Source organism: Plodia interpunctella, chromosome 4 (assembly GCF_027563975.2).
Source record: "Plodia interpunctella isolate USDA-ARS_2022_Savannah chromosome 4, ilPloInte3.2, whole genome shotgun sequence".
In the NCBI taxonomy this organism is placed as follows: Eukaryota; Metazoa; Arthropoda; class Insecta; order Lepidoptera; family Pyralidae; genus Plodia; species Plodia interpunctella.
Window position 1 is genome coordinate 8,217,641 of NC_071297.1, and position 23,546 is coordinate 8,241,186.

A 23,546-nucleotide genomic window follows, 5' to 3' on the forward strand; every position below is an offset into this window, starting at 1 on the left:
ACCTGAGGGCCATTGCTTTGGACGTGAGGGTGTGTTTATTCCCGGTTTCCCATCAATCACGGGAGCCCCGGTTTTTCAGGACTATCACTCCCGCAGGATAAGGCTTGCAGGCGACGCGACGTCCCTTGACGGACGGAGTACTGGAAAATGTAAGCTCCGATTTAATTCCCGTTTTTAAAATTGGCCTCAATTATGAAATATTGTATATTGTATAATATGATATAATTGTGTGTAGCGTTGCATGTTAGACGCACCTAGACATAGTTTGTCAGTATAATTTTATTAGTACTAGCGTACTGGTCCAGGTCTTCCTGCTTCTTCTTTCTATCAAAACGAATTGAGAATTATCATGGAATTATATCATGGAATTTCCATGATAATTCTCAATTCGTTTCGTATCAAGTGACCTACCATTTTCCTTTTTCACCTTTTAATCAGTTAGGTGTTTCTTTTGAAATTAAATTTAAATTTATTTTAAAAATATGCATGAAATTTCAAAATAAACGCCGATAAGACTAATAATAAAAGCTTTTAAAAAGTATCTTTGTGGCAGGGGAATATTTCTGTTTACGCAATTAGTATGTGTTGTTCCGTACTGTCAAAGTCAAATATTGTAATGTTCGATAGTGAAAAAACAAAACGACTTATCTTCAAGAGTATTAACGATAAGTTGTTTTGTTTTTTTCACTTCAACTTTTTATATGTCATATATGAAAAGTTATGAAAAAATATTTACTGTTTTCCTATACTAAAACTAGCACAAAACAGGTACACAAACTAATTCTGTCTAAACAACTGGTAACACTGACAAATGACAATAAAGGCACCTGCGACCCGTAGTTTGGAGGCCCTGTAAGCCGAATGATATAATTGTTACACATTATCCCGCTGAATCAGGGCCCGCGCAATTTGTACAAGTAATCTTCGTTTCAACAAAATGACATCTTCAATTTGTTTTATTTGAATAAAGAAATGGCCGCGTCCAACTTGTTGTGAAGAGTGCACTGCTGGACATATCCAAGATAAATATCTTGCAGTGCACTCTCTATGACTGACATTATGATGATGAAAATAATTATAATTTCCGTATAATCTCCATTTTGTATTTGATAATGAAAGCAGGACAATAAAACGTACTTTTCATATTTGAATAATGATACACTTTTTCCTTGTCTTGTCATATACAAATAAAAAAATAATTAGCAATTCCCTAATATTTTTAATATTTCACTTAAATATCTTTCCCTTTCTATTAATTTTTGCCTTTATTTGCTTTTAGGGAAATAGAAATAAATGGAGTAGTTAATTCATAACAATAATAAAATACCAAAAGTTTCACTTCATTAAAAACTAATAAAACCAGATACATAAGACAGCACGAAGTAATAATTATTGTGTAATAACTTTGATGCCTTGAAATTTATGTAATGTATTTGCTCAAAGTCTGTTAATTTTAATGAAACATAAATTGAAAAAGTTTTTCATTATGTTCTATTCCAACGTCTAAGATACTATTGTTATTTATTTTACTAACAATTCCAATTTATATTATATCTCAGACTACAGAAATGTATATAGGGTTACACCTCGTCCCACAAACATTTGACATGAGTTAATCGGACACTCTACTCGTATTTAGGTATCTATTTAAAATAATTATTTAATAATCTGGAGTGTACATTTTATATTTGTTATTTATTTTTTCATTCAGCATATTTGACTGTGTTGTATGAAGTTTGTTCAGAGCTGTAACTGTTTTCTTTAAGTACCTATATTCAAAAATATCAAAGTACCTACGACGCATGTTGAACACCCAAAGTACGGACGAGATCCAATCATACGAAGAACTTCCTCGCATCACCAGATATATTTACAAAAACTACTGCATGGGTAATAAGGGGTAGGATCCCAGTACTTTCGTCAAGTCTCCCCTGAACCAAATGTCGTCATCAACATTTATCCTCCCCCTCGCACCCTCCCCCCGCGCCCCGCGCCGAGCATGCGCCCGTAGCGCACTCAGTAATCAAATTGCGATAATATTGCTTGCTGCACTCAAATCAAACGTCACAAAAATTATGGTCTTTATTAATGCCAGTCAAAACAGTAAATTAATTACAAAAGTTTACTGACAATTATAGACCAAATATCCAAAATCACTTATTATTGCTTTAAAAAACTTTTTTTCTCAACATACACTAAATCAAAAGAGTTATTACCTAAAACTCACTACGTAAATAACTTCAATAAAGTATACGACCTACTTGGACTTTTATTTCAATATATTGAATGCAGCATACCTATTCAGATAGATGACACAAGCACATTATTAAAATTCGCTCAGCACCCCGTGTGACAAAAATATTTTGCCGCCAGCTAACCTCATACGCACGCATGCGCTATCTCGGCCTGACCTGCAGTAAAACGACTGGTCACGTGACATGCCGCGGCATTTGTTCGTCGCACTTCGGCAGTTGTCGGCGAACCGGCCCAGTGAGCAGGTGTGTCCGCGCGCGACGAAATAATACCATGACAAATGTCAAATGAAATGATTTCGAAAAAAAAATAGTGACATGTGCTCGGTCGTAACCTAAACATTAACAGAAATACCTTAATTTTAGTGTTCTTATGTGCTATTATACAGAAATTACATGTTTTTGAGTCCCTGATTTCGTGTAGCGAAATTTATAGTCCCGGTTCTGTTCGTGATCGTGTTTTCGCTAGCTGCTCATAAAACATTCCAGGTGACTTGGGACGCCTGTTTATTAATGATGATGGGAATTAGAAGCAGAGTTACTTGGATAGTGTTGTGTTTTCCATAGGTTAATTACGCATCTGGTATTATTCATAATCACGATGGACCGCGTGAGTGGCGTGTGTAGGTTCGGAGGAGTGGTATCAGCGGTTCGAACTAGAACTGGCAGAAGTAGACGGCGTCTTGGAGCGCAGAATCACTTGGCAGAAGATATCCCTGAACCGCCACGTCGAGGACTAGGAGCCATCTTAGTGCTAGCCTGCATACTGGTCTACCACAACTGCCTATATTGTGGTTTCGTCTTTGACGACATCAGTGCTATAAAGGAGAACAGAGACTTGAGGCCACAAACGCCTTTAACGAATATTTTCCTGAATGACTTTTGGGGAACTCCAATTCACAAGGTGAGGGCATGCCGCCCTTAGATATATAGAATATTATATTTTGTTGAACTTTACTTTCGAAGAAGAGGGATCCTTTTCGCAACCCTATTCCTTGAATGAGCTCAATATAATGTTTATTTCAAAAGCTACGTGGAAAATACAGAGCTAAACACAAAAGTTTTCTTATTTGTATAAAGCATAAATATAAAACGAAGTTTATTGTATGACATTAAAATAGTGTAAAATATTCATATCATCAATATAATACCTACTTATCATTTAGATAAAGATGAAACCATATTTAGAACAAATAGAAGAAGCTTTTTCAAAGGCTGTTGATAACGAAAAAATAAATTTATATCTGATATTGTTCTCGAAGGCTTTTTATTTGTGGTTGAAACAGGAATAAGTTAATGGCCAACCCAAGGCTTACGAGAGCGGCGGCGGCGCCTGCTCATAAATAACTTTTTGCTTTGCACAACTTTTTCCGCGTGGATCGTGATGAACCCCAATTCCATTTATCTTTTTTTTTTAATTCTTATGATTATGCTGGCAGGTAATGTAGGTTAGACTATAAAATAAAGAAATAATTTAATCATAATCATTGTAAACTTAAAAAATATTGCTCTCACAAATGTGAAATATAAAATGAATGTAAAATAGAATGCAATACTGAAATTAAGTTTAAATATATCCGTAACACAAAATAATGCGACATATTACCTCTGTGCTGGTGTCATAAATCAAGCATTTACGTGTAGGTTGCTGGGAAATTTATGGATGTAATCATCATGAATGTTTCATCCGTGCACATTACACGCTCCACCTCCATTTACTACTCACTATTTTTCCACATTTTAACTGTAAAATGTGATAAAATTTATCATAGCTGCATTCGCTGTTTCCAAGAAAACTTGAACAAAAACTTAAGTTTTTGAACAAAAGCTGGAAAGTTTCAGAAATGGAAAAGAAAACTGTTGGTTCGAAATAATGTATTGCTAAAATGATTCATATTTACTTCAAAACTTTGGAATTCATGGAGTTGGATTTTATTGAATCATAGAAAAAACAGCTATTTTTCGATTGACCTCTTTTTTATAATCTATATTCTTTTGAAATCCGAAGAGCATAAGGATCATGAACATTTGGGTTGTGAGTTTGATAAATATTTATGTCTTAATCCTCGGCAGTATATTCTTCAAAGATACAATGAGAACGCATTCTGGCTTGGCATTGTGAGAAAGAATAATCAAAGTAATCGCTCTTTCTTTCATTCAAATGTATTCAGTGTGAGCGTTGAATGGGCCGCGAGGCTTCTGGGTGGAGCTCGTAAATGGCGCTTGCTTGAGTTGGAGTGTGTGATTCCTAAATTACATCTCAAGATTACAATTTATTAGGTAAATATGAGAATTTATGATATAGTATTTGGTAGAGTGAATATAGTAACGGACACGAAAAACACTGTAACTAGAACTACCAATTGGTATATTTTGTACACTGAATTGTACTGAAAATTACTAAGACAAAATTTCGTACAAAACAATACGAAAGAAAAAGTATATTTAAAAAATAAAATGTCATATCATAACGAAGACTAAAAATAAAGGTAATAGCTTAGTGAAATTACATAGTTCTAATGATTACAGAAATTTTGTTTTCTTCTACCACATTTAAAAATAATACTTAAATACTATCTCACTTAACAATCTGGAAAAAAAATTGAACGTTATTTGAAACATAATGAGCAGCATAATAGCACACCATTCAAATGTAAATCTTTTCAATCATTCATCTCCTGTTCATTTAGTATCCTGCACGTGAGTAAATCTCACAAAGGTTGGATTAAGGGCTTCCGAAGACTAACGAATTCTCGTTCACGCTGCATTACCCGCCTAATACGTATCTGAAATTGCTGGAGTCTCCAGAGTCTACCAATCCAATCACGAGAATGAAATGAATGTTCAAACGGATGCAGTAATGTGTCTGCTGACGCCCATTAGGGCAAATGGCAGTAAAAACAAGAACAACTACAAGTCGATAGTGTTTAACGGCCTTAAAGCGCAATTACGACCAAAACGGTGCTTGAGGTAGAGGAAATTGCCGCGAAATACTTGAGCTATGTAAATGAAAGAAAATGGTTATTCGTAACTTTTACCGACTTATTGATAGATTTGCGGATAACTTCTTGAGTAAGAATAAAAATAATATCGTTTCAAACACTAACCATGTTAATGATTTATTAATAATTGAAATAGTCCGTGTAAATAGAAAAATAATGTATTACAAATTTGTAAAAGCCATTTTTAATAACTATAATTACCGCCGCTGGTCCTTCCCATAAAAATTAAAAAAGAGATCGGATACAGATGGCTATTAACTATTATTCCACCTATCTTAATTACGATAATGAGAATCGGTATGTAAATAACAGAATTAATGAACTTCGCTGTTCGTATAGCGAGAAACACGATTCATGTAGATTTTAAAATAAAATAAATTTGTATTCCAGCAATTACATAAACTTAGAACACATTAAAGCTTCCTAAAATTCTTCTTATACATACCGTGAAGATTCATAACCAGTTACTACGTGCTTCGTGAGAGGTTCAAGGCTCAATGTTATTGTCAGTAGCTCCGCAAACAATCAAATCTCCAAAATTGGAAGCTCCCTTCGCTTCGTAAACAGACCATTTTCGGCAAAGTTTGTCGGAAAGAGTTTAGCGATTGTTTTCCCTATTCACGGCTGCTGGGTGATTATTCAGATAAAGCGTTTGTCGGCCTCAATCCTCATCCTCATCTTAAGGAACAGATGAGGGCCACCATATGTATTTGAGAGACGATTTTTTTGATCCACCGGAGCAATATTTGGTTTTATTATTTGGGAAGGATAAAATCTATTTAATCGCGATTTACGATGGAAAGATTGTAATAAAATACTGATAAATTGACCATGATTCAGATTTAGTGTTGTAATTTGTAAAATACTTGTAAAAATAAAAGTAATAATATTGGAAATAACAATAACATTTTTTAAGCCTTTTGTGTCCCACGGCCTCTCCTTTCTGCTTCCACAACTCTCGAAGAGTTTTTACATTCATGTATTAAATTTAATTCCGACATGAAATGATGAATCATGCCTGCATCATTAACATAAGTCGAAAGAAAAAGTCAACAAATGAGCAAAAATCTCGTCGACATTTCACAAATTTCAAGGCGCAGCGAAGGGCGCCCCACAAAACACAATAGATCGGGTCGTCGGGATTACTAAGTATTTAAACAAGAGATCAACGACATTTTACACGTCAGCTTACTGTGTGCCGAGTCAGCTGAGTAACGCTATATTCTGAGCAAACAGGATACAGGCTTTCTATTTACGAACCCCCAAATTAGGCACACAAAGAGGATAATTCATCTTGCGTTACACATCAAATTGGACTTAAACAGATTGTAGAAAGTTACTCGGATCATTTTGTTCATTAGAAGTTAATTAATAAAAAATCGCAGGATTAATTAGACGATATCAATTCTGCTAGCTATTCGTCTAAATTATACTAAATTAGCAGTTTACCTCAAGCGTACATTTTATTACACCTACATACATAGTTTAATGACTATATGTATAACTTTTAAACTACGAAATTTTCTAAATCTTGCAGTTATAATATATTTATGACCATTGTACACGTTTCCATGCTGCTGTAAATGTGAATGTACAATTTCAGTATGTGGTTGTTCATTAAATTTATTACATAGAAAATCAATTTTGTATTTTTAAATAGCTAGGATAATGCGCGATAGGAGATGATGTTAAAAAAGAAGCTTTTCTCTAATCCTATCACCTCAGCAAATCCGGAACATTCTTTAAAAAATAACCCGCCGAATAAGCATTTTGGAAGAGATTAATCATTCTATCTGAATTTAAGCAAAGCTAAAACATAGGTATTTAGCCCGGCGATGCTCGCAACCGGCCGCCCGCATCGATCACTGTCAGACGGAACAAGTTTTTCGTCGGCTACTGTTGAAGCGTTGGCTCACTGTTTTCGTTTACAAACTTTCAGTCTGTGTCACTTTAAATATTAGCTACGAAGTTCGGAGAGCAGTGATTTATTTATTTCTTTTTATTTTTAACCGACTTCACGCAAAGGAGGGGGGATTGTATAATGACATGTTATTTACATACAAATATTCTAAACTAGACTAAAAAGGATTAAACTATAAAATATACATATATAAAATACTGTATGTTGATGATTGATTGCGGGTTAAGAAATTATAAATACATAAATCCGGTTCTTTCTGTGATAGTTACATTAAAAATGTTCTTAATCTTGCGACGCCAAATTAATACCAAAATGTGCGATGTATTTTTGATGCCGAGAAAAGGCAGCACGGTCCGCTTACATAATAAATTAAGGAAAATTTTCCCATATACTATGAGGATGGGATATGTTATTTCCCACGCACTGTCAAGTTTGAATTACAAATATAACCAATAAAATTGCGATACACTTTACCGCGACGAGAACTCATCCATTATTCCGTGCATAAAATTACTCCTCGAAACGTGCTGTCTGTTCCCGTTGTTCCTTACAATCTATGCCCCATTTGTATTGATGTATTGGAAAAATGTGAAAGCATTCAATAATGAAACATTACGCTAGTCGAATTTCTCCATGTCAGTCGGAGAGCACAACGGGTATAATCGCTATAGTAATTTTTTCCATGATTATTCCTATGATTTTCATTGTCTACTAGTAAGAGACAACAGGAGAGTTGTATACAACTGTCAGACTAGAGAGAATCTTCCAAAAAGGGACAAAGGATGAGAGACAATGGGGATAGACGAAAAGCGCGTGTAATTGTTTCATCGAACACCTGGCAACATTCGATCTCGAAACTGAAGTGCGGGCGACAATCGAGAATAAATTATTCACTGACGTAGAATACATTTCGTATTGCTTATGCATGAAAAATCAGGATCGACGGAGCGAACTGTTCGATACGAGTATTTTGTCACTCGATTATTTTATCCTGTTGTTACCGATTTATGAGGGCGCTGCCTGTTTTTCAAGCCACTTTTTTTCACGTGCGATTTTTCGTCAGTGTTACTTGTTTGTTAATAGCTTACTTTGCGTTTTGTTTCGCTGTAGGTATGGTTGAGATGCGTTTGGTTAAATTGATATAGTTTCAATGAGTTATTTTCTTTTTCTATTTATTTATTTAGGCACATCGACAACATAAATATAAAACATTCACATGACATATTATAGTCTTAACCTAGCGTTTATATTATATACGAGACTAACCAAGTGAATTTATGTTTCATTTAAAATGGAAGCTTAGGAAAGGAAACTATAAGCTACGTCCGTCTGGTCTTGTACTGCATGAAAACAACTTAAGCCAGTCGACTTCGGACTAGAGAAACATACAGTGAAATACACAGTAAGCCTCCGTTTCAGTGTTATTGTCTTCTTCATTTTCTTCATCCCTTATTCTATTTCACTTTGTGCTGGAGTCGTATCTTCTCGTACACCAGAAAACTGCTTCGGTATATGATTATGCCTCTGGATTTTCTTTTGTAGTTATTCTGATCTACCAAGTGAAATTTTTCACTTCCGATTCATCGATATTGTATAAAGTGTATTAAAAAAGGCTTGCCGCTTCTACATATATCCATAATTTAAAATTAAAAATGTTTATATTTTCTTGTATTAATAAACATAAATTTTGCCGCGATAAATTCATTTAAGATTTGAACAAATAAAAACAGAAATGCATCCGTCACAAGCTTCGTCAAAATATATAACAAGAATCCGCAACATGCTTCGTCAAACGTAAATGTTTTGTCATAAACTTCATGATTATTTTTTCTACTAATTGCCGTAATGTTCGTAAATTTGTCGCCTCTGAACCATAACCTTCTTCTTCATTTCCTGCCGCGCTGATTATCGTTTGGCTACAAGCTCGCGTAAACAGTAAAAATCAAGACCATATTTGGAAGATATAAACACTAAATAAATATTAAAGTTTTGTAAGAATAGATGATGGTTTGTGTAGGAATTCGTTTTTATGTTTGTTGCCAGAAAAAATAATTGACATATTTCGATGAAATTTTTATCCCAAAATTCCGACGTGTTCCAAGGCGCTGCTAATATAATAATTATACGATCACGGAATATGATAGTAACCTGTCTGTTAATATACACGATATATATATATATATATATATATATATATATATACAAAATTCGTTTGCGTGACCGGACACTCTCGTGCACTTGTAATTCTATGACCTTTTCAAGAAATTCATTTATACACAAGTTATTTATTAGTTCGCGTGGACGTCGTCAACGCGATAAACCTTCAAATTGTTTGTTATAATGAAATGAGGGTATTCAAATAAAATGTTTAGATGTAATGATTAGGTACACACTCCAGCCAAAATTACTAAGTATGTGAAAACAAAATGAACTTTGTAAGTACTATTTATAACTTAAAACTAGTGCTAAATAAATTAAATAAATAAGTGCGAATAAATGATAAATAAATAAATAAACTTAATCACATTTACCTGCTTTCAAGGAAAGTAGCATATGAAGCAATAGTAGATAATATGTGTGCGATACAAAATCATTTTTGCCGATAGAAGGAATTTTTTTTCACTAAAATTTACTTATACTTATTTATGAAATGTGAATCTATTTTGTTCTTCTTCCGTCATAACGGAGTAATGGATGAAGATGATTTTTCGTATGGAGATATTTGGACTTGCCGCAAGTGAAGCCAGAGACAACAACTTGTATTCAATATTTTTTAATCCTCACGCTCACAAAACGAAAAACGGGTTTATTTGAAATTTCAACGCCCAAATAAATATTTGCCCTGTCCTTTACGTGGACATGCAAATAGATCCCCACGAGACTAGAACAGAACATTGGCAGTACAGAAGTATAGTTATGTCATTGATAATTCACTCAGTTGTGCATAGCTACATATATAAGTATACTAACTGTTACTCACGGCTCCGTAGTTTTGAGTTTCTTGCGAACAGATAGACAGACAGACGCGGCAGTAGAACTTTGTTTTATAATATATACAAGGATTTCTTGATTGCAGCTAGACTGGAATATTTACGATGTGAAGTTCTCCAGTCAACAATATTAAGCAAAAAAGTTTAGTATTATTCCCGGTAACATAACATAATATTTATTGAATGTTTTTAAAGCAATGTGACATTATATTATTATCAATTTAAAATCTCTATTAAAAATGTCTCGATCAAGTAATGTTATTTCTATTCTCGCAGTGTTTTGCGCTCAACCCCCTACAGGAGGCAAATACATAAACACATACAAATAAAATAGGCGACATATTTAAATGGAAGACGCTGTGTATGACGGTGGTCAATCTATACACATAATAAATCTGTAAGTGGGTTATGTCTGTACATAGGAGATATAAAAGAACTTATTAACTATTGGGGGTCTAATAGAAGCCAAAACTTTTTTTTTTAATTTGTCTGTCTTTCTGTCTGTTTGTTCGTGCATCACGCAAAGCCTACGAGATGGAATTGGATGCACTAGCAGATGGTCTAACTTAAGATCTGGTATAGGTTTCATCTAATTGCTTAAAATTAGAGATAAGTTAGAAGCGGACACACGAAATAAACGCCGGCGAAGTTGCGGGCAAAAGCTAGTAATATAATAAATGCTACATATTATGTCAGAAATTGTATCCCAATTTGTCACTCTAAGCTTAAAGCCACTGAACAATATGATTTCAGTGTTTAAACACAGGCATGAGCACTAAACAAATACAGGTGTTGGAAACAATTTATTGTAAATTGGGAAAATGTTTTCACGTGAAGCCCTGACTAGCGTTGAAAGTTCACGTGACGTATGTTCTATTTTTTGTGATAGGTAGATAAAAAGTTTATTTGTAATGACAACAACACAAAACACAATGCCCAGGCATAGTAACACAATTGAACACATTATAGAGATAAGTGTCTGCTGCAAGCAATACAAAAAAGTCCATCTCAGTATACTTAGGTATATATTTGTGTTTTATATTTTCTACAAAACATTTCAAAAAAAATATGTTGAGAAAAAATATTATTATTTGAAAAAAAAACATATAAGAAATAATTAGAAAAATAGTTGGGCTCTTTGGTTAGGTAGCCAAAGACGATTTTCCACACTTTGTTTTCGTTTTTTCTGTGTTTTTCTCGGAAAACGAATTCCCTTTTTTTGTTAAAGCATGTTATTCCAACATATTATAGAAAAAAAAAGTTGGAAACATTGAAAAATATGACAGGATTCAGGATGAAATGGGAGAAGGGGGAATTGTCCCCCGTCAGGGCCTCTAAAATTAACGATCACAGATTGACACATTTTTCAAACATAACCGAATATAACTAATATTGACCATTAATCATATATATATAAAAGAAAAAACTATAAGCCAATTCCTAGCTTCAGAAAGTGCGTGACTGGTTAGAGTTACTTTTTGTAGGTTATTATCGACAATGGCTATCTTTTGATGAACGCAATACATTGTGTACCATTTAACGCGATATCATCAAGGTGATACGATGATTCCTGGACAGTGGACATGCAAACGAAACATGCACTTCCCAATGGAAATTGAACAAACATGTTAACGCGAAATTCGTCGTTATTGCTGTGTACATTGTATTTTAATTCTTTTTACCCGACTGCAAAGGAAGGGTATTGTTTTTCGCGCGTATTTTGTATATATGTAGGTATATGTATGTAATATTCTTTATTATCTCATATCTTCAAACAACTGAACGGATTTAGGCTATCGTTACATTCGTCTTAGCTGCCGTCGAGTGGTCTCATATAGGTGACGTTATAAAAAAACATGCGGTTGTTCAACGCCATTTATATTCTACCCGTGTACAAAATTTCATAACAATCGAACAAGAAAATGTATTCTTTAAAAGTAATGTTCAAAGTGTACATTTGTAAGGAATTAATAAAAGCTTTCGATTTCATATTTTGTTCGAAGTGTGAAAGTTTAATTAAGTTTACAAAACAGTTCATACTATTTTATTATTTACAAAACAGTTCTCAGTGATAAATTTACTGTTTATTTAGAAATAAACAGTAAATTTATTTCCACAATATTTCCACAATGTTAGTGTTAATGTTTTACACAGTAAATAACGTATCTTTGTAAAATATAACTTGAGTCCTATGACAAATGTCAAATAGTATGAAAATAATACATCTGTCTCTGTCGCTCTCGTTTCGTATGTATCGTTTCCATAGAATTAGTAGGTACTCCGTAGAGTTCCTACCATTTATCTATGGTACCTACTACTTAACTCCATGAGCGGTTCATCCGGTTGACATAGGAGTCGAAGTTATATTTTACAAAGCATAAATATTATTCAACCGTAGGTACCCATTGCAATCTTTATTAGAATGCTCTTCTGTCTAGATTCACCCTCACCTACAACTTCACTATTGTCAAATTACCAAAACATTAAATTAACAAATGGGTTCCACATATGGGGTCCGATTTTCAAAAGCATCCACAATAACATTACCGCGCCCCATATGGAACGTAAATAACAATTGTAATTTGTCGTCTGATAAACCCCTTGCACTGCACATGGCACGATAAATGGCTTTCTATTGAGAGTTTTAACTTCGTCTTTATTTATATTTGGAACAATTTATTTGATAATGGCATGTTTTTGTTTAGAATAAAAAATAAACGATGTTTCGTTTATTTTTTAAGTATGTAAGTTTTTTAAAATAATGTCATTTTTGCCACAACCTTTTACTGTCATCAGAGAGACTTTGTGGCATTTAACGCCTGAAAAGACCCATCTCCGTGCTATTAACCGTTGAGGAGTTCGTTGGGAGGCGATTCTGGGTGCACGACCAGGCTGTCATGGAAACTGAAGCTGAACTGAAATTTCAACTCTGTAGGATAATAAGAAGTATTAGAAATTTAACTTGCAAGATTTTATTGCAGACCTACAAGAAAACATCACATCACAGGGACTGGTGAAACTAAATAAAAGCTTGTAAAAAAAATAAGATCCCGGTGCTGACCACAGAATAGCATACTTACTTAAAATATCTAGTAGATATGAGTAGATGCCTCGAATTTGTACGATCTTTTAATTCAGTTAAAACATTTGAAAAATTCATCACAGATATCCCCATTATAATTACACAACTAAACATTATTAATTAACATCAACACAACAAGACACATTCAGAAATCAGGCCTTCACAGGCACTTTTTCACGTCATATTCTAAATTAAATGATGTTTACCAAAGCTACAAACTACTAGCATTTCGGAACGACCACTGCTGAGAAGAAATGCCGAAAGAAACTCATTCAAACAGTGTTGGTCTCTATTATGCCAGAAGGGCTTACCATTTTTTAAATATAAATTTATGTATAATTTTTTATCAGTAATATAACATGTAAGTACACAATAAAGTACATGGTCAAAAGATATACTGAAAAATATTATGATTGTGATCAAGTGCTGATGAAAGGAAATATATATACTTATATATATATGTATAATTAACCAAACAAAAGAAACTTTTAATAAAAGATGGAGCTGACCAGTTCCCCCGGCAGCACCCGTTCACGAGTTGACGCGTGAGTCAGCCATCGCGAAGCTCAACCACAATAGAGGGAACCTCCCGACCCAATCCACGACGCCGCTACCGGTTAGACCATTTGAATGTGCATGACATACTCGATCTCCATAATCTATCATAATAGATACCTATGTTACTTTCAGACACTTGAAGATCACAAATCACGTATATGTTTTACAAGTAAATGTCAAAATATATGTAATAAACATGTCAAGAAAATGTATAAATAATAATAAAAAAATTAAAATCAAGTGTGAGAGGTGGAAGTTTTAGGAAGGGTCCAAGGTTTTTTATCATTTATCAATCTAGCAAATCTAGTACAAATTTAAGTCATCAAATCTGTATCGTGGCTAAACGCCTTATCTATTCCAAAATCCCGGGCAGACAGACCAGGGTACAGCCGGCTGGCTCCACAAACAACTGGGAAATAAATCAACGTCACCGGGGCAACTTATCGCGCCTCCGGACATGCTCGCAGATCCTTTAATGTGTTTGTTCCTGAGAAAAACGCTCAAGTTCCATGCAGATAGCTCCTCGATTATTCAAACTCCAAAGCCGGTGAAGTTTGTTCACTTAAGCTAAGAAAAACTACGATGAGAAAAACTAGGGTGGGATCGTAGGATATCATCATTCTTTTTTATGTCATACTTCTTTAGATTCATCGAAATTGAAAAGTTTTTAATGGTCAAAACAATTTTCAGATAAATATTTCTATCAGTTGTTTACTATCTAATATAATCTCTTTTGTAGGTAAAAGCTAGTTAAATATAATCACAATTTCTCTCTCTCTCTCTTTCTCTCTCTCTCTCTCTCTCTCTCTCTCTCTCTCTCTCTCTCTCTATCTATCATCTGATTATTTTCCTTTTTTTTCCATTCTCATTGATCGTCAGAACCGGGAGTCGGTTTTCCTACATTTCTTCTCAACTTTGCATGGACCTTGGCATACTTACATAGTTGTCAGATCATTATTGTCACGCATATAATCCTTAGCGTCAAACCAACACTTCTTGGATTTGCCCCTTTGGCCAGGTTCTCTACGTAATTTGCTGGTATTAGCAAAACGTGGCCAACCAGCGAAGGCGATACTCCTGAAGTTTATCTACTAAGCAATAAGTACTAAGTATCTCGACCATTCGACAGCCGACGACGTTTATAAATAGACTCCCTCTCACCTGAGCGTTCTCCCTGTTTCTTCCTCAGCCGTTATGCGTCGAGCCCACGGTCCATTTCCTACTTTTTTGTCTTCATTTCACACGGTCATCGGTATCCCGACTTCAGATCATTGACCACCCTAGATTTCGCAACAATGAAACCATATTTAATACATTTAAAAGTAAAATCAACATCCACGGTTCTCCAGGTTTCGTAAAATTAAATTTTAATCTCAAGATTTCTAGGAGCGGCTGGCGTAAACAAATTAAGGTTGCAACCTAATTAGTTGTTCCTAATTAGCGTTTGTCTGTTTTGTTTTAAAAAAGCGGCCGTCGTGGTTAAATAAACAGAGATTTTTACGTTCGTTTTCATCTCTTTCTTTCGCTAGTTAAAAAGCCTTGTTAATTTATTGTCTTTCAATTAATATTGGACTCCCTATTTGATTAATGCTTTTTATAAATAAATTAAAATTCTTTTCTAAGAAGTTCCATTACATTTTATACTTCATTATAAATCTCAAAGTTGTTCAATTGAGGTCTTCCAGTGTCTGCCCTGAAGATTATTAAGAAACCTTAGTAAAACATTATGAATAGGCATTCAAATTTATTTCATAGTTCAGTATTTATTTTAACTTTAATGTGATTTTTCGGTCATTTTCCTATTATTATTTCATTATATATCTTCAAAATTCGTTCAAGTATTTAATAATCGGCCTCTAAAATGCATTTAATACAGATAAAGATACTTTCGACTGTAAATAGATTTTTGATTTCCAAAACATTAAATAAAACTAAAGGTAATTTCTCAGTTTGCGAATAAAAAGACTATTCCAAAAGCCCATCTATGAAAGTTTCTGTTCGAAACAATGTACCTTAAGTAAGTGCTGCCATTCTGCTCCACGAAGCTCTTACTTGCCCGGTGTCCTTACTGAGCGACGGAGGGCTACAATGCGATGCGACGCAGTGTACCTATGTAAAAATCTATATAGTATACGTTTGATATCAACGCATTGCCTGCACGCTGGTTGACAGCCTTAGTTCACTGAGTGTAGTGCGACTATTTGTCATTATTGATGTCGGTAGGTAGTCGTAAAATTAGCGTTTAAAGGACTTAGTAAAATCTGAAACCAGGTTTATCAATATCACACTCCAAAAGAAATAAAGACTGAATCACGCTGCACGCTGACGCTGCTCAGTTAAAATGGCCAAGTTTTATACTGACATCCATTATATTAACTTTGTTATCCTGATTTATCGATAGAAGAAATCATCTTAACCAATGGCTCCATTCTTTCCGTTTAAGAAATAAATAGATAAATATACAGACAAACCACACAGATTGAGTTAGCCCCAAAGTAAGTTCGAGACTTGTGTTATGGGATAACTCAACGATTCTATATTCTATAACATATACATACATATAGGTAAAATATAGTTGTAAAACTCTGATACAGATTTTTTTTACATCACCGTCCGTATCTGGTATTTTGGTCTTTTCACCATCTATATCTGCACCCAAAATATGTGCACATATTGGGAGCAGATACGGATGGTGAATATCGTAAGATATCGATGTCAAAAAACTTTAATATTTTTTTGATTTCTCATAAAATATGGCTGATCAGCAGCTGGTCTCAAAGTCGAAATTTTGCATTCTACTTTTACTGTTTATTTCTTTTAGAAATTGTTATATTGATTAAGCATATAAATAGATTACTTTCTTTAAGTAGTTTCACTTTTCTTTTCAACTTGTCTATATGATCGAATTTTAGACTACAAGAGATGCAATGAATTTATATTTCAGTAAAATCAAATTACAATTGATGAACCAGTAACGTAGTCGCATAAGTGACAATTTTGGCTGTGTCCTCCTATTGGGTGCCTATTTGTTCAATGTCCAATCACTGCACGTTGTTTGTATGCTTCTGTATTGTGTTTAATTTAAGGGTGCAGTTCCATAGCCGTATTCAAAATATCTACGTCACTGGCGTGCTACAGAAAGCAGTCGAAAAACAAATCTGTGGCCGAGCTACTAAGTTCTGCATTGTTCACGATAACCTAAACTAAACGCCAATTTATGCAAAGGCAACACTGCGGGAGCGTTCCCAAATATTTTAAAATTTTAATTGTATGATGCATTTTCACACTTACATTCTGATATAGATCACATATTAGCTCCTACAATAACGGCTATCACCAATATTTTTAATTCTTAGACTTTATATACCAGTTGGATACTGCTACAGTTATTTTTTAATTACTTGTTACTATGGTCCTTCGAGCACTAACTAAATTTTGATACATTTGTTAACCCCTTAAACTCTTAAATAAATATTATTAAACACTTTTATACTTTGCCGTACTTAATGAAACAAGCATAACATAATGACGATATGTTCCGTTCGGATCATTGGTCTGAACACAGTTTTAAATATTGTAAGAAATATTAGTAATTCGCGGTACCTTGAGATGCTCTCAGTTTATAAATGATTTAAAATATTAACTGGGCTACATATATAATATTACTTGCAGTGACTGGGAGGGACTAAACGATACCGATAAGGTGCCATTCGAATTAGTGCGAGTCCAAAAGGTGCACTGAACAGAATACCTCAACTGACTTCAAAATGTTGATTTTTGCTCAAAGCTATAGTGTAGCAGTGGATTGGTGCCTGAATTCCATCGATTCCTAGCCGATTTGTTTTCGCCTGCCGTCTGTTGGCGATTTATGGCAGCCGGAGCAAACAACACTATTTATTGCCTATGTTTATGCAGTTTTAATGTCCTTTGTGGTTTATTGAAGGATTTTATGCGTATCCAGTGATTTTTATGCATTAGAGTCGGTTTCTTCTTTTTTATTTCAATAGTTGGATTTATTTTCAATTTTCTTAATTGAAATGTTTGTGTCGCATATATTTCGAAAATCTACTCACCAGTGTGATGACTTATTATTAATCTATGCTATCGTGATCAATAACGATGTAAATAGGAATATACTTAGTGCATAGGTTATACGAATGAATGAATGCCTATCAGCATTTTTTTCAGCTAAAAACCAACTCTTACCATAAGTTAGAAAAACATTGTTAAAATTACCTACCTTAATTTAACGTCTGAATCTGAAAGGCTAAGGTTAACGACTGCCATCTAACTAAAGCACTCTGGACCCACCGCTGAAAGAAATTCCTATAAAGCTTATAGCTAGGTAGTCTCATTTATTACTATTATATCTCGAAAGGCGATAATTTCTTAACTTTATCACGCCATCACGTGCACACGCGATAAAACTCCTTATGGAGTGGAGTAAAATCTCAAATCACAAGAGATCAATTGCTCCATAACTTCCAGAGGAGAACTCATGAAATCTTTTCACATCGGCGCTTTAACTTTAACGGTATTACTTCATAACTTATGAAGTGCATGAGCCGCTTGAATGGCGCTTACTTGGCCAAATTCTACCATAAAGTTTAAGCGATTGTTGTGAAAACAACCATCAAAAAGATAGGTAACTAATAAACAAGGAAGAGATATTAAATTACTGGTCGGTACGGGTATTTGTGAAAAGGTCATAAGTATTAATCAAAATACGAAAGCAATCTATTTACCGTTAACATTGTAATTAAATCAATTATTAATAATAAATAATCAATAAGAAAGGGAAAACATGGAAGTGTTCTAAAATCAAATCTACAACGACCTACATTTAACTAAACTAAAAACATAATAACATCGTCAAATGGCCAGTAATTCTGGCCAGAGACAAAAAAAAACGAGAATTTATCTTCATCACGATTCGGTCGTTAAGCACCGTACACATTATGCTGCCGCAACACTCGTGGCCTGTGAGCGCCCGGACCACAATGCCTTTTTTTTTCAAAATGCCCGAAAAGTTCATATAGGACTGAAACTGGGCGTTTTGATAAAGTTCAGGCCTTGGTCCATATTTACTCGTGGCTATTAATAAGGGTGGTGCCATTAAAGCAGACGGGGTAAATCTCATAGTTGTTTGGCGCAGAGGCACAATAAAATAGGCGGGCGAGCCAAGGCGCTGTGCCAAGCAAGTTCTAGCTCGACTTATCGAATACATATAACTAGAATCAGAACTTAGGAAAACAGACACAGAGAAACAAACTAATTTGCCCCACGGAAAGTATCGCTACTGTCGAATATTTATCAACAAAATTACTTCTACAAAACTTTTCAATAATAGTTAACCCATAATGTCATTGAATTGTTATTTCTTGTCACCTCATTAACCTCAGGTTATAGGATATTATATTTTTTCTATATCTTTTGGTGTCAAAGGGTGAGCTGAACCAGACAACTTTAACGTTAACTTTAACAAACTTGTCGTTTAGATAAATGACGTACTTTGCTTTGTTCCGCACAGGTTGAAGTTAATCTCAATTTTAACTGGTGCTACCTATACTTAACGAATTAATGACAAAGTTGGATATATTAAAATGGCATCAATATCTTATCTAGACGAAAAAATATAAATTATCTCAGTAACAGATAATATTTTTCACTTGTAAATAAAAGCGAGCAAGGAGTCTTAAATCTAAATAATTGTAGTAAATTACGAGCGTAAATTAATTACGAAGATAATTTCATTTACAAGGGAAAATTAGACTATTATTAACGTTAGAAATATTTATTTAAATGTCTAATTTATTATCTCCAAAAGCGAAAAGTGACTCTAATTTATTTATGTCTTGTTTCAGGTATGTATACAAAATTTCACGATAAGATTCAACGACCCACGCAAAAATATATAAATTGTTTCGTGATATTTTGTGAGACACAAATATCAAAATGTCAAATTGTATAGAATTAATGGAATGGTGAGTATGAGACCTACATTAAGTCCACATGCGTAGTATTTCAGGGTTGCTCCAGTCAACTTTTATGTTAACTTTAACCTGCGCGACGCTTAGATAAAATGGCGTACCTACTTTGCGTTTTTCTGCTTAGGCTAAAAGTAAACATCATTAAGTAGACTGGTGCAACGCATCCTAAATATTAAATATCGAACGTTGAGCAATTTCATCAATATCATATTCGAATCGAATTTACAGTCCAATTTTTGGAAGCCAGTTACAAAACGTTTCGGACTCGTAAAATAGGTCAACGCCGCACTGTGTCAGTGTCTCGGAATTGAGTTATACTATGAAAACCAGAAACTTTGTAAGGCACGTTCGAAAATTGCACATTTGGCGAGTCGGGGGACCGTGCCGCATCAGTCATTGTCAACAAAGTTTATCGCCGGCTCTGGGCGAACAGAATCGCCCGATGTTTGCTGCGGCTTCGAAACGAACGTACCACAAACATAAATCACATTCACTATTTGCAACTTATGCACTTCTTGTTACGTGTCAGGAGTACACTGCATTTGCGCCGTTCTCTTTTCTCCACACTCTCGATAAGTTTGTAACTCGAAGCGAAATTTCAAACGAAATCCGATGAGAATGTTGTGCATTTGTTTCGTTTTTGTTGCTGGATATTTCGCGTTGGAAATATATGAATAATAATGATGATCGAAATAATTCTAGAATGTTAACTCCAAAAAAACTATATATATCATATTATTATAAAAATATTGATCCAGTGACAAGTGCTATTCAAATTATCTCTCTCATCTCAGTAACAACATAAATGATAGATATTAATAATTTGACCACCAACATGATACGAGTATGTTATAAATGTACAGTCTGCCACAGAGAAATCTGACCCCCTTAGAGATGGTGTTCAATTCGCGGGGAATCAGATTTCTCTGTGGCAGACTGTACTTAATGTCATTGTGAACTATGTTTTCAAAGATAAAAAAAGATTTTTTAAACACTTGCTATTTTTGCTGAATGATCCTTATATTGTCTACTATAGTCACTTATTGCCTTCTGCTTCTTAGCCTCTTACACTAAAGATCGGCGCAAGGTAATCCAGAACTTATAGCAACATGCTGCATACAGCCGCTGCAATAAATGATGCTTTTAAACTTAAAGCCTGAAATATTGGCACTTGCAGAGCACAGTTACGTACACTTAGTAGTAAGCGACGTTCCTTTACTGCTGATATTCAAACCACTAATGGCCATAGTCCAACATTGCTCTTGTTTTGGCTCGAAAACAGTTGTACTTACATAGTCTCTAGAATATACAGTAATTCGAAATTTAAAAAATCTTTATCTCCACAATCTTTCTAGAAAAATGTACCTAAATATAATTAATACAAGTATTATCATGACTACAAAATAAGATTGTGAGAGACGTGTCTGAACTAAGCAGAGCCTGTATATGTATAGAAGTAATTAGCGACAAGAATCTCTTGACAGATACTTACAAGGTTGCATATACCTTTTTCAAAAATTAAAAACATATCGCCTAGTGTAATCTACCATTAATCAAAATCCTCAGCTTTGTGTGGAAATGAATTTAAAGGTATCTTTCAACTCCGCTTTACCAGATAGATATTGATAGCTTTCTAGATAGATTTGCAGATATTTGATAGCTTTCTAGAAAGTTATCAAATATCTGCAAAGTTTTAACTTCCCAAAAGGCTCTAAAACTGACTATTTCCAAGTCTATTGCTACACCTATTTATTACCCTTAATTTATCATTGAAGATCTCCTCGAATTTGTATAAAACGTCCAAATCCTATATTAATGCGTGTTCGGTGATTACACTAAAGATCGGAATCTAAATCCTCGAAGGCCGCAGAATCCGTGTCGCAAGTAATCCCAAAGATGGAGTGCCGGGCGAATCCCGTCCTTATTGATAGCAGACTTGCGTCTTGTCCTGAGCCACAAATTTGAAGGTGACAGATACTTCTCTTTATATAAAAACTGAACTCCATTTTATCGTCTATGCTTATCGACGATAAAATGGAGTGATGAGGATGACTTCTATAAGTCTTCCTCATCTTATATAAGAATTTAAAAACAATCATCTACCTATATACTACAAAATTATTTTCACCAAAATATTGTTTATAAAATATTCTTTATTCCATATCTCTCCTCTTCTCGGTTCCGCAGCTGCAAAGCTTCGCAAAAAACATACAACGTAATAGTCGACCAATGTATTCTGCTATAAAACTTCGATCAAATGGTGGCATGGTACGAAACTCTCGGCCAGTGAATCGTACTCGCACTCGTTTAGTTGTTGTAGCAAAAAACGGAACCACTGTGCGTGGCCCGACACACACTTGGCCGGTTATTCAGGTTTCTTCTTGATCTGTATCCAATGCGTTATCAGATTCCAGAACATGCCTATACCATCAATCCACAAAAATAATAATACTTTTAAAATTTTATTATAAATGGACCATTTTCGCTACGATGGATATTTTGTGGCAAGGATTTAGAGCAAAATGAGCCGGCATTACCAACATGTGTGCTCTTGCGACCTTCGGTGGATTTAGGCTGCCGATTTAATCACCTGCTATATTTTAGGTACACGGATCTGTAATTTGTATGTTAGGGGAGAACCTGAAATTACTGTAAGTTACAAAGTTTTTCTTAAAACCTTTTTTTTGTATACACTGTACATAAACATGAGGCGCTAACGGAAACTTTTAAATAAGTCTGCGCTTTGTGATCTTTCTGCCTCTTGTGATCTTTCTCCGTTCATATTCAAACAAAACTGCTTGGATGATAAACCAACCAGAAGGGAGATCTATTCTATATAACTATAACATAGTATAACACAAAGTCGCTTCCTGCTGTCTTGTCTCTTTGTATGTTTAGATCTTTAAAACTACGCAACTTATGATGCAGGTTTTTCAAATATATACTCGTAGATAGTGATTCCTGAGGAAGGTGTATAATTTATTATGACTGATGATGAAGAAAAGTAAGAAATTCTGCTGAGATAATTATTTCGAGTAGTGCATGGTTTTACAATCATATGTACTCACTCAAAGTGCGATCAAGTACAAACAAATTTACGTATTCAAATTGTGCATGTAAATTATCTCTGCAAGTCGAAGTTTGTGGAGTATTTTAAACTGTGTGTTCTCCCGTTACTGGTCCATGAATATCAATTAAAGTTTATATCTCAAATTGGCATATTTTAATGGCATTTGCATGTTGTGGAGTTATTAACTTATGAACCTATTAGCAGACAAATTGAGTTTGTTCGCACGTCGTTACAAACATTGAAAATTATTCGTAATGGCCATGCAAAAATGTTTTTTTTTTTTTCATTATTCCATTTGTGGATATTATTTTCATATTTATCTGACAATTTATAATGATATGTACATATTAACAAGTGACTGATGAGAAGTAAATTAAAGTAGATTCATTTTTATTCATATTTTTAATTAACCATCTCGAATTGATAACCAATTGTCATCAGCATCACATATTATATTTTTTTAACATCAAATTTTGATGAGAACCTAATTCATGTTATTCACTACTTGCTTTTGCCCGCGGCTTCGCCCGCGTGAATTTCATAGCAAAATCTCAGTATTTTTTTTATCGCGTACTCTGTATGACTGGTAAACAAATACGATTCAAATTCGCATTTTTCTAATCTTTAGATCAATTTTCTGTTCCCCGCTGCATGTCTCGTACTGCAAACTTGTCCAATCCC

At 34.3% G+C, this 23,546-nt stretch overlaps 1 protein-coding gene across 1 annotated transcript in view; it reads left to right on the plus strand.

The window, feature by feature from the left end:
* Positions 1 to 2,447: 2,447 nt before the first annotated feature.
* Positions 2,448 to 23,546, plus strand: part of Tmtc3 (Transmembrane O-mannosyltransferase targeting cadherins 3) — a 137,960-nt gene continuing 116,861 nt past the window's right edge. The window contains exon 1 of the mRNA XM_053744166.1: positions 2,448 to 3,156. Within this exon, the coding sequence (XP_053600141.1) occupies positions 2,854 to 3,156 (303 nt within the window). The 5' untranslated portion in view covers positions 2,448 to 2,853. The remainder of the gene's footprint in view (positions 3,157 to 23,546) is intronic.